This window comes from Pleurodeles waltl, chromosome 1_1 (genome assembly GCF_031143425.1).
Source record: "Pleurodeles waltl isolate 20211129_DDA chromosome 1_1, aPleWal1.hap1.20221129, whole genome shotgun sequence".
Lineage (NCBI taxonomy): Eukaryota > Metazoa > Chordata > Amphibia > Caudata > Salamandridae > Pleurodeles > Pleurodeles waltl.
In genome coordinates, this window is record NC_090436.1 from 908,033,824 (window position 1) to 908,046,540 (window position 12,717).

At 40.4% G+C, this 12,717-nt stretch overlaps 1 protein-coding gene across 2 annotated transcripts in view; it reads left to right on the forward strand.

The window, feature by feature from the left end:
* The window catches only part of KDM4C (lysine demethylase 4C), a 1,395,856-nt gene that overhangs the window by 352,574 nt on the left and 1,030,565 nt on the right, over positions 1-12,717 (forward strand). For both annotated transcript variants that reach the window (XM_069230128.1, XM_069230129.1), the window contains exon 7: positions 3,053-3,156. In XM_069230128.1, the coding sequence (XP_069086229.1) occupies positions 3,053-3,156 (104 nt within the window). The remainder of the gene's footprint in view (positions 1-3,052; positions 3,157-12,717) is intronic.

Sequence of the window (12,717 nt, forward strand, 5' to 3'; positions counted from 1 at the left end):
CTGAACTAGAGCACAGGGGGCAGGCCATTTGATGGGTCTAATATCGGTTGGTGGAGCAGAGGGTAATGCTAATAGGTGCTATGGTAGGTCGCGTAATAAAAAAACATTCTCAGTCCAATTTTTTCCAAACGTGCTTATGGTAGAAATCCACTCCTCAACACATTATGTTTGCTTTTTGTAATGTATGGCTGATGTTAACCGATTATCTAAGACAGCCTTCGTTTCTCTTTATGACCCTTTAATTTAATTTGTGTATAGTCTACGTTTCTTTAATAGGAAGGTTAGATTGGGTATACACTAGCTAAGGACAAGTATTAACAACTTGGGGGAAGAGAGTCACCCTTGGCAGCAGTTATGATAAAGCAGCATTCTAATGATAAATGTCAGTGGGGAGTAATTATAAATGTAATCAGCCTTTTGCCCACACATTCCACATCATTTATGCTTCTTTACAAAGATCCTTGCGGGAGCAGCACTCCAGGCAGATCTCTACTATACTGAAAAACAAAACTGGAGGGCAGTTGTGGGGAGGTTGGGTTGCGAGGGGGAGGTGATCTGTGCTTCGCCTCCATTTTATTTAGAGCTGTGTCTGCCGAGGATGTGGCAGAGGCGGAGATCTGCTTGTTGAAAAACGTACGTCTTATTGCAAGACCAAATAAAGGTCAGCCTATCTGTTTACCCAGTGCTGAAAGGGTAAGTGCGTACCCCTGGAATATGAGAATCTCAGGGGTTTGGCCAGCCATGCACGCCAAGAGTCTGCTCTCAGGAATGTGTTTCTGAAGATTTTCCGGAGAGGCACTACTGATGGTAGACCACCAGCCACCCGCCTAGAGAGTACAGTTGATTGCTGCCGCATTCTAGCTCCATCTTCTGCGTGATTCAGAGGTGGTAGGTAGTACAGAGTGGAGTAGAGCTCGAGGTAGAGCAATTGTGAGGCTCTACTGCAGCTTTTCCTCATAGTCAGAGTGCCTATCGACACCATCTAAATAGAGCCAATTTTATATGTGAATTTGTATGTGGCTGCTGTAGGTTAGATGAGTGAAGCAGTTTTTCATGTTCTTGAGAACTGAAAGGGTGTGGAGAAGAAAAAACGGCTAAAAAAAGAAGGGCACTGCTCCTAGAAAATAGAATTGATAGGTTTACGTAATTTGAGGAGAAGTAGACCCTGCATTGTGTACGAATGGGTGACCACATAGAGACCTGATTTTTAGATGTGACATGTAATGGTGTAAGCACCATTCATAGTGAACATGTATTACATACATTCTCTAAGGGGCTTTGTGTCAGCCTCCTTTAGCGCTAGTCCTGGGGACATTTTGAATCACGTCTTTTACAATCCCAATTTAGTACTTTAGCGAAACCTTATTCTTTTAGCTGTTTGAGTGTATTCTTCCACCTTCTTTGGAATACGAGAAGGGAGTATTTTACACCTGAAAAGTACTCTCCAATCGTACATTAATTTACTTATAAACCATGCGTTATATACATAAATATTTTCCCCAATTGTTTTGAACTGCAACATGAATGTATTTTAATTGTTTTTTTTGGTCAGTGCTCGATTGCAGGTGCCAAACCTGTTGACTTTGCCATTGTCTCATTTAAGTAAATTCGAAAATGTGTTCCCAGCAGTATAATTTCAGTACATTTTTCTGTAACGAGATGGCAGACAGAGTTGTGTGTGTTCAGCAGAACGGCTTATCCTTAAAAAATACACGCGCTTTTGAAATGGCTGTGGATTGAAAAATAATGTTCAGAGTCGAACAGGATGACATCTGCTTTTCCTTGCTTCTAACAGGATCGGTAACTTTTGTATCCTTGATCTTCTATTGAAAAATGTTAAAAGCCTGTGCAAAATGATTATGGACTATGTAAACCCTCCGCATTGCAATGCATCCTGTCCCAAACTGACAGAAACTCTGCACCGAAGTTGAGAATGTTGATCACTTTATAGCGTGCGATAATTTCTATTTGTGGGGATTTCTGGATTGCGCTATTCGCTGCACCTGGGCATGTATGCTGGTCATATGATCATACGATCCGAATTCAGCCTTGGCCATTTGCTGTTGAGTTTACCACGACATTTAAGGAAAACCTTATTCTAGAGCATTGCGTTTTTTCGCTGTTCTGCCTCTTGCGGTGATCTCACTTTTTATATGGAATGTGTGCTTTCGTAATAACCTGAGATTTACTCAGAACTCTGTAACCTGCCAGCTGAGGAGTAACTAAACTCACCAGGGCTTTACGCAGGATGGCAAAGTTTTCTGTACTAATATTTACCATTCAAAGTGTACTACTCCTAGCCTCTGACGAGGTACACTAGGGCAACTCTATCAACCCAGAGTTTAAGTGAAGCAGTGCCCCTAACCAAACTCCCCAAAGTATTACTCTGGGTTCTAAATGTATTTCCACATTATTGCTACGCGTGTTTAGCATCTACATAGCACTATATTCTTCAATGCTTGTCGCTATTTACTACGAAATGTGTAATGGTTAGTTTTCGTGGCCCAAGGCTACTTTGAGCGTAAAACAGATATGTATCATTTAAATCAGGCTGAAAGACTTGGAGCTGGAACTATGTTTTGCAGCCGTGGTGGCTGACTGTTAGTCATCCATAATGCACGGGTTGTCACAGAACCCTTAGGAGCAGCGCGGTTAATTGCGATATGTGCAGTAACTGCTGTTATTGCACATTGCACAGATTAATATTGTGTTTAATATTGTCAGGTCAAACCTTCTGATCTTTACTGGCGAACATCGCCAGTGTTTGCTGGAACGTGCGGATTTGGTGTATATTATTTCCAAAAAGCTTGTAATCGGGTGCTATATATCAAAGCACTTAGTGAGCCACTCGTACCAAGGGCTTTAGTATCCCTAGAGAATCAGGATCTGGAGTTCTGCTAGTCCTGCGCTATGAACAGTTTTGTTCTGGTATTCGGAAGTCCTGGTCATCCGCAGCATTTTATCACTGTCTAGGTCCTGGGCCGTATAAGATTTAAAAAAGTTACATTGTTAAATTAAGATTACGCAATAATATATGTTTACTTTCTTTTAGGTTTCTTTCCAAATAGTTCACAGGACTGTGAAGCCTTTCTCCGCCACAAGATGACACTCATATCACCTTCAGTACTAAAGAAGTATTCTATTCCATTTGACAAGGTACAGTTGTATTGCAACAGTAGATGATATATTGTCTTCACATTTGTTTGAGCTATATTTTGGGCCATTAGTAATATAACCTAACGTTGAAATTTAACTGTTGCTTACATATAAGCATAATTCATTCTAATCATAAATGTTTAATGCAAGAGAGTGTCTTCTTCTAAAGAATAGGTCCCTTTGAGCTTTGTTTATTTTGTTAGTTTGAGTCGTTGCCAAGAGACACATGGTTGGTTCACACCAAAAATCATAAACCACGACACCGTATCGAGCTCTGAATATCCCATGTATTTAATAAATTGCACAGTTTTTTTTATTTCTGTGACCTGAAGAATCTAGTGAATGTAATGGTATATTGCTATATTAGAATACGCTTTAATGTAAATCTTGTAGCAAATGTATTTTTTCCAATTGCATTCACTATTTTGTGATTTAACATGAGCAGGGTTTGGGAAAACCTTGATCAATGTAAGCAAATGAACCCTTGCTGTATTAATTATTTTTGTCTAGTTTTCAGCAGTGTCACGCTTTGGTTTCCCACTGAGTTTTCTTGCAAACTCCAAGTTGGTAGAAACCATAAAAGTTCTGAAATTATGACCACCACTGACCAAAGTGATATAATAGTGGTAAAAATATTTTTTCTTCTATCTTTTTCCGATAGCTGGGAAGCTTGCAGTCTTAGCACAGAACAGCTCACCTTGCCATTTATAAAAGGAACATAACATTTTCGAACAATTTGACCTTTTGTAACCAATTCAGGCTAAATCTCAAACTTGATTTCTTTACAATCCTCAAAATGTGAGGAAATAACAAACACATTTTGCCTGAATATAATATGTAAAACTATGTTATGAGTGCTTAACTGCAAGGTTTCATTGCTTAGGAGCATAAATAAATGAGTTTGGGGGATAGGAGGTAATTTTAAACCCACTCTTTCACCTTTGTTCTCACTGAGAAATCTGCCCTCCAGACACTTGGAGAACGGGACACTCAAGTGAGTAAAGACTCCATGATGATGCTAACCACACAATATCCCTGTGCTGAGCATATACACCGTTGACAGTGGAACATGTGGTTGAGGGTCTGCCGAGCAATATCTCTGAGGCCCCAGATCATAACAGTATAAAGCAGTGGTTCCCAAACTTTTTTGACCCGCGCCTCCCTTGACCTATTGGCTATTGGCCGCGGCTCCCCATTATGCCATTTTGTTTTTTGGGGGGCCGGTGGGGGATGTGAGCCAGGCCTCAGGAGTACTTACATTTTTCACGCTGAAAATAATTGGGATAAAGCCAATGAAGGTATTATAATCATAGATGTAACAACATAAAAATATAACAGTTGTTTAATTAAAAAAATATATAATTGGTTAAGTCAGAAATAATATAATCTATGCTTAGAAATATGTACTGAGGGGAATGTCTCCAGTACTAATCCTATGCTAGACAGCATATGCTCTCCTCTGCACTCTGGTGTTTGACTGTGCGTCGCACAAAGCAGCCTATTTGTGTGCTAGATCTGGGAGTGACACCAGCAGCATGCAAAGTTTTGCATAAATGGTGCTGCACTCTGTTTTCTCTTTAATGCAACAATGCACAGCAAAAGTTTAATCACATTGTGTGAAATCTTAGTAAACTTGAGCCTGCAGGTTTTTGTGAATAGAACTAGTGTGTACTATAATTACTACCACTAGATGGTGTTTGAGGATTAAACTTCAAGGCCCTTCCTTGCTGTATTTCAATTTCTCACTCGAAATTCCACAATCACGAACTGTGCACTCTAGACAAGGAAAACGGCTTCTGACTTTTTTTAATGGAGAGGATTATCTAAGTTCTAATATGCAGCTGCAGAATTAGGTCACTGCTATCGGTAATGATGCAGCTCATGGCGCCCCTGTCTTGTTTTGATGGCGCACCTGGGCGCCGTGGCGCACAGTTTGGGAACCACTGGTATAAAGGTTCACTCCTTTTGGTTATTGTTGTCTATTGATGTCTATGAATAGGAGGATGATTGAACCTCAAACACAGCTTCTTCCTCCCCCTTTTGATCTATATAACCTTTAAAATATACAGGTTCAGGTTATCCACTATATACCTATATTGCAATCCAGGAATTCTGGGCCGAGCAATCTGCTTGACTAACAACAATTGTATTTTTTGTTTCAGTTGATGCTACACAATACCAGACACTTAAGTCTGTATTTGGGAGGAAAAAAAAGTGTCAGTAAGGGTCGAAAGATGGCTTGAAGGATCACCCATTCACCGTAGGAAGGATATAAGGGTGGATAGAACAGCAAAAACTGGAGTCAGATGTTTTTGAAAATTCTGTGTTTACAGCGACAACTATGCTCTGTGGATATGGGGTCAAGTACAGGCCACATCCCCATGCTGCCTGTGTGTAACTGAAGACGTGTGTGCGTCTAGTTCGGTGGAATGGGGACTGATGCAAGGTCTGGTCTGTATTTGTGCAGTGTGGTAGAAGAGGTTGGACTCCTGCGGCCCACACCAGCGTGCAAAGCCATAAGCCTTGCACAGCGTGAATGGTCCTGTAATTGTTTGGTTCAAGATGTGGGAACGGGTAGAAGCCAGAGGCCAGTACTGCTGTGCACTGGGATTTGGGTGTAGGCCCTTGAACCACCCCATACTGTGCCATGCCTTGTGACCAGCAACCAGTGAATGGCTGAAGGCCATGGACAATCTGGGTTGGCTGCACATTGGCATGAAATATCAAAATGTGGGAGTTGGATAATATTATATAATCAAAAAAACATGAAAATGAACAAGAAACATTGTAAAAGGTTTAATATGTATGATATTACCAGTGACATCATAGATATTGTGATTCACATTATCTTTGAGACTTTGTGTAATAAATTGCTCTACACAGATATAAATAGATGATTATTGCCAGGCTGTTTTTCTTGTGCGGCAGTTAACAACAAAAGTATTTAACCTCAACCTGGGTACAAGATGTTAAATTCATTTATTCAGATTAAATCACATAAACTAGGCCTTGTGAGTATGGCCTAAGTTGCTTTCCTCTTCAGAGTGAATTAGAATGTAGCCTGTGAGGCATTAAATAGTAGTTTCTGAAGTCAGCGCTGTTCTACTCTTGTTGTAGCACAGTGTCTTAATACATGCATAAATCTGTCCTTAACCACACTTGTTCCAATTTACATGACATGGGTGTTTTCTAGTAGCAAAATGAACCTTTAGGCTGAAGGCCGAGGAGTCTGTAGCTTGTAAATGTTATCAAAACCCCAAAATGGCTTTATTTGTTCATAGGGTCTGTAATTGACTTTGTACTTTGATTACATTTGATGCAGTTTGCATGAAATTGGTATGTATTTTGAAAAAAACAATTCTGTAAATGCTGCACTATAAAGGACTCCAAGGAAAGGACTATTTTAAAATCTAAAAAACAATCTGAGGTGCTGCTTGCTAGCCAAAAGGGTTGAATTGACAACTGCCAAGATGGTGTGGGATTGATTTGGTCACCCACAAACAGTGGTGCTGCTGCTCCAAATCCTGCAGTCTCGTTCCCATAACGAGAGTCCTACAACATGGTGCCACCAGTGTTGGTAAGGCACTAATTATACAGGTCTCCTGAGTATCTGTCACACGCTAAAGGACCTTAATTCCCATTATAAGGAGACGTCCGTGGTCTTAGGGAAAAATCCTCCTCAGCTGAAAAGGGAGTACCTATAGTGGCTGTAGGTTGTTCAAGCTTGAACCTTGAAAGGTTTTTCCCCTTGGTATTTCCAACTCTGATACCTATTGTTTCAATATGGATCAACCAGTAAATATCCCAGAAAACTGTAGGATATGTCACACACGTTCTTTTAGCTAATGGACTAACAAATGAGGGTAGAGATGTTACATTTATCGTTGAAACACACAATGCATAGAGAAGGGAAATATTTTACACCTGGGTCACCTTTCCAGCAATAAATCAGACTCAAATACATTCCACACATATAGATTAGGAAACATACCACAGCACTACAGAGCATACCAATATATACCTATGCGAACTTAGCAAAATATACAAATCATCAATCAAAAAAGGTACTATCCAGACAAGAATCAAAATGCTATATCTGCAAATAAAGAGTTTTATAAAATTCTCAACAAATTCCGAAAACCTAAATGTGTGAAATAAACTCATACCATTACTCAATAATCCACTGACAAACTGTCAAATCATTACACAACCAATGCAGACACATTGGACTCCTAGTTAAGCAAAGGAAAACCACCAGCACTGACCATTTTCCAAAAATCCCCTTCAAGAGTAAGCCACTCCTTCAAACAAATATCACAAAGTGAATTTATGGATCTGGTCAACGCAAGCAGGCCTTACGACTGCCCTTCTGATCTGTATTCACCTCACATCTTCAAGAACATTCTTTTATCTACCTCTGCTGCCACACCACTAAGAAGAATCCTCAATAATTCTTTAACTACAGGAATGTTTCCAGGATATCTTAAAAAGGCATAAATACGCCCATTATGAAAGAAAACAAAAGTGGACCAGCATGACCTAAAAACTACAGACCAATTATAAATGGACCTTTCCTGGGCAAACTAAAAAGTGCAGCTTTTGACCAGATATTACAATCTATAGAATATAACTCAATACTTTCAGACTATCAAACTGGATTCTGCCCAGAAGAGGCAGTGAATCTGGCCTCATTGCCGTCTAGTATGATCTTAAAAACACAATAGACCGCAATGGAGTTGCTGCACTACTTCTCCTGGATCTCTCAGCTGCCTTTGACACAGTTGACCATTACACCCTAATAAAAGGACTCTACAAAGCCAGAATAGAAGGGACTGCTCTCGACTGGATCATATCCTACCTTCAAAACAGAACATATGTCATCCATACTCCCCCTTTCCCGGCCAGACCCTACTTCACAAAAGCAGGGGTCCCTCAAGGCTCGATCGCCTCGACCAAGCTTCTCAACATCTCCATGATGACGACAATGATCAATTAATTTAAACTTGCATGTTACGACCATTCAGATGACACACAAATACTCCTTAAACTGAACTGCCCTAAGGCAAATCTTCAATTGCCACCGAACCGCTAATCAGTGGATGACATGGAGCCATCTCAAAATTAATACTTCCAAAACAGAAAAATTATGACCCACTCTGCTTCTGGCCTGATGATCTGGAACCACCTCCTAAAGTATCTAAGGGAGTTCGAAACATTTGAATTAACATGGAAAGTTAACAATAAGTGGACAACTTAGCAGGATCAAGCCTCATCACCATGAAAACTTTGCAACACATCTTCCTCCCACCTCGGATTTCCACACAAATGCAGGCTTCTGTCTAATCTGGATTACACCAATGGCCTCTAACATTGATCATCTACATCTACTATACAAAAATGTAATGCATTCAGAACTCGGCTGTCCGACTACTCCTACATGTAAAGCCACAGGCCCACATCTCCCCTTCCTGGAGGGCCCTACACTGGTTAACGGTTGCCAAACGATTCACCTTCAAGCTGCGTTATATCACCCACAAAGCATTACATGAAACAGGACCACTTTTGATAAGGCATAATGTCACAGAACACATTAAAAAAAGAACCCCCCACTCAAGATTGGCACCACCCCTCAAAACACCACCATTCAATCAAAAGACAATAGGTGGTACCCCTTTCTCTATTCAAGAGGCCAAACTATGGAATTCATTACCAACAAATATAAGATCCACAGATAATTATCTTCTCTGTAAAAGACTACTCAAGAGTTGGCTCTTTCCTACATAACCACCATACTCAAACAGCAGTGGACTGCATTTCCTTGTATATGTAAACATTTATAATTTCATTCTATGTATGTCTAGATGTGTATTTATTTGTACAAATAGGTATAATAAATATTTTGGCTTAAAATATACATATACTCTTGACACCTGTTTTAACATGTGTGTATTTATATATTATGTGTATAATGTGCGTGTATATATGTGTGTGTGTGTGTATTATTCTATGCTTAACATGTTCATAGGCCATTGCATAGTTTGTATATAAGTTGTTTGATTAGGTGCTTAATAGTCTATTTTTATCTATTGCAATAGGGAAATATTATCTTAATGATTTATCTACAAGCATTTAAATTTTGAAATATTGAGAAAAAATAAAATAATGTTATAAAAGTACACAAAGAAATTAACTTCAAATTCTGGAACTTTTAAAAGCCTTTGTTTAAATGATATGACTTAAATTTTAATGTAGTATATTCATGACACATGTATTCACTTACTATGTAATCATGTATCTATATATATTTACTAATTTAGTCCTACTGTACAAGAAGGAAAAATACTCTCTCAAACGTTACTCTGTCCCCATCACCCTATTCCACTATTAGTCTATCCTCTATCTCCACTCTCTGACTCATCCCAATCTTCTACTATGATCTCCAAAATAACCCTTTCTAGACTGTGACATCCTCTGCACCTTCTGGCTCACCCCAAATCTCAGTTTACTACTATGATCTTCCAAACAACCCTACTAAATTCTTCCCCATTTATCTCGCCTTTAACTCATCGCAAACCCTATTTTACTACTATGATCTCCTCAGTCCCCTTCTTCAGACTTTCCTTCTCCATCTCTCCTTTACTCTTCAAAAACCTCATCTTGCTGCTATGATCTCCCAATTAACACTTCTGGATTCTTCCCTCTTCTATACCTCCATTATTTTATTTAAGCCATCCAACATGATCATGTCTGCTGCTCAAATTAAATCATACCTCCCTGTACTAATACCGTACTCATACTCCCCGATACTAATCCACCACTAATCCTTTTGGGTTCTGAAGTAGCGTGCAACTCGCTGAAAAGCGCTTCAGTGCTTCATCAGGTGGTAGTAAGCCCTACATGTAACTACAATTACAGTAATGCTGGATGCAGTAAAAATATGTGTTTTTTTCCCAGAAAATGGGGTTTCAATAAAGATTTGTTTTGCTGTACTAAGAAGCACTTTCTGGGTTTGGAAGTGAGTTTTTTTAAAGATGTCTGCAGGATACAGTTAACAGTGGTGCTTATTTCAAATGTAATGTTGTGTTTTGTTTATCAAGACCATGATGATGAATATTAAATAAAACACGACGATTATGCTTTGCAGGGTAGTTTGGGCCTTTGACCAGGGAACAGTGTCACGCCTGCAGAATAACTATTTTTGGGGAGGAAAAGTAGATAAAAACTAGGTCTCCCCTATAGGTAAAACCCATCCTTCCTGGGATTGTCAAAACTGCAGTGTTGATTTAAACCAGCCAATTTAAGTATTTTACTTTCAAGATCTCAACCACAATGTTGGTTAATAAAACAAATTTTAAAAGATCATTAGCACATTATTATTTCAAGTTTTTGGCTCTTGATTGATAGTGATCAGATTTTGTTTCTTGAGTCATCGATTTCTGCTCCATTGTCCATATTTGTTTACTGAAAGAATTTGACCTCTCAAATGTCGTTAGCTGTAGTATTTGAATCAATTAACTAGCTTTTCATATCTTTTTCTGTTTTCTGAAATTTTTACTTTTCAATGACATGCTTTTTTAACATATCTTTTTATTGTTTTTTTTTATGAATGCTTACCTGATCGCACCATACAAAGTACTGAGGAATGTCTTTCATGTTAATAGCCTCAAGCCCTCCACTCATCTATGGCATACAATTCTCCGTGTATCACAGTTACTCACTACATTCCAGTTATGTAACCTGACACCAAGGCTCCCCTTAGTTTACTATGTTTCCCGTGAAAGCTCATGGCTTTATAGATATAGCGTTCTGCGTGTCCATTTGTCCAGTGTGGGTGGTGTCTCTGCTTCTCACTGGAAGGCAGTGTCGGCATTGGCCAAGAGGTGGCCAACCACAACCAGTAGTCAGGTGTACTGCCCCCTCCACCCAAATACATGAGTCCAGCAGGATGGTTTCAGGCTCGAATGCCACCAGGCGTCCTGTGACATGGGATAGGATGTTACACATGGCGCTCCAATAAGTTTGCATAGATGGACATTCCCAGATAGTGTGGTAAAATCTGCCTAGTTGTGCTTTGCAGTGTAGTCAATGAGGGCCTAAGGCATGTTTCACTTTGTGCAGCCTATTTGGGCTGTAGTACACCCTGTCTAGATATTTGAGTTGTATTAGCTTAATGTGCATGGATATCGCCAGTACTTGCGTGCCATCCGTCTTCTACAGAGTCTTCTTCAGCTAATGTGTCCACATCCCATTCCCACCATTCCGTGATATAATCATGGGAACTGGGGAGATTTTGTTTAGGGAGCAATATATCTTGGAAATGCCTTTGGCTTCGATCGGAGTGATCATAATGTGGGCCTCAAGTGGGCTGTGTTCTGGTACCACCCATAGTTCTCCTTGGAGCTGTTCCAGGGAATGTTTGAGTTGTCTGTATCAATAAAATTGTGACCTGTGCATATTGTACAGGTTGACAAGGTGTTGGAATGTACATAGTGTGCCACGCTCCCAGATGTCACTTAATTTCAAGGCGTTGTTCAGTTTTGATGGTGTCCCAGGCACAGAAGTCACACAGGGCAGTTTTGTGGCAGAGCCAACTAGCAGCCCATGGTGGGATCTCCCGGGTCAGGGTCCCATGCCAGTGAATTCCCTGCAATGCCTGATGCCAGCATGCAAGTGATGTTTGGGTTGCTGGAGGGTGAAAAGCTTGCCGGTTGGGTCCGTAGGATAAATCGAAGATTCTGTTTTGCTCCAGGGACTGGAGCTCCATAGCAATGGATGGGTCCGCCCAGTCCCCAGATATCCAGTTGTTAATGAGTACATTGTGGCTTACTCAATAACATAGTCTAATGTTGGCTACCACAAGGGTTGTTCCCCTTCCATAGGAACTTTGTGAAAGCTTTTTCCAGGGTGTGGAAGAAAGCTAGTGGAATTTCACAGGAGTAGTTTTGCAGGGTATATACAATCTTCGGTAAGGTGATCATTTTAAACAAGGCTTCTCTGCCAGCTGTTGTCACTGGAAGGCCCTCGCATCTGTCTGTCGTGTTGAACCTAGGCAACCATGAGCTCAGTGTTAACCTCCCAGGTTCTGTATTTGGTGCGAGCAATGTAAACCCTGTTGTACCTAAAGTGATGCTCAGCCCATTGCAGGGTGATGAAAGCAGTGCGAATATCATCATTTGTACCCTAAAATGGAAAGTAAATGGACTTAGTCCATTTGACTTGTAGTCCGGTACCTTCTGCATATGCTTTCAGCACTGTAGGGATTGCTCTGGGTCGCTAATATAAAGCAGCACATTGTCCCCATAAAAGGAGATTCTGTATTCTAGAACCCCTGGCCACTGGAAGCTGCTAAGTTGTGTGTCCTGTCGGATCTGCCTGGTTAGGGGCTCCATTACCAGAGCAAAAAGGAGAGGGGATGGGGGCAGACCTGTCATGTGCCGAGGTTGATGGTGAATTCCTGCGAGAATGTCCCATTGACCCAGACTCTTCCCCAGGATTGGGAGTATAGGACTGCCACGTACCGACGGAAGCAGGGCCCAAAGTTTATGCGTGTTAGCAGCCTGA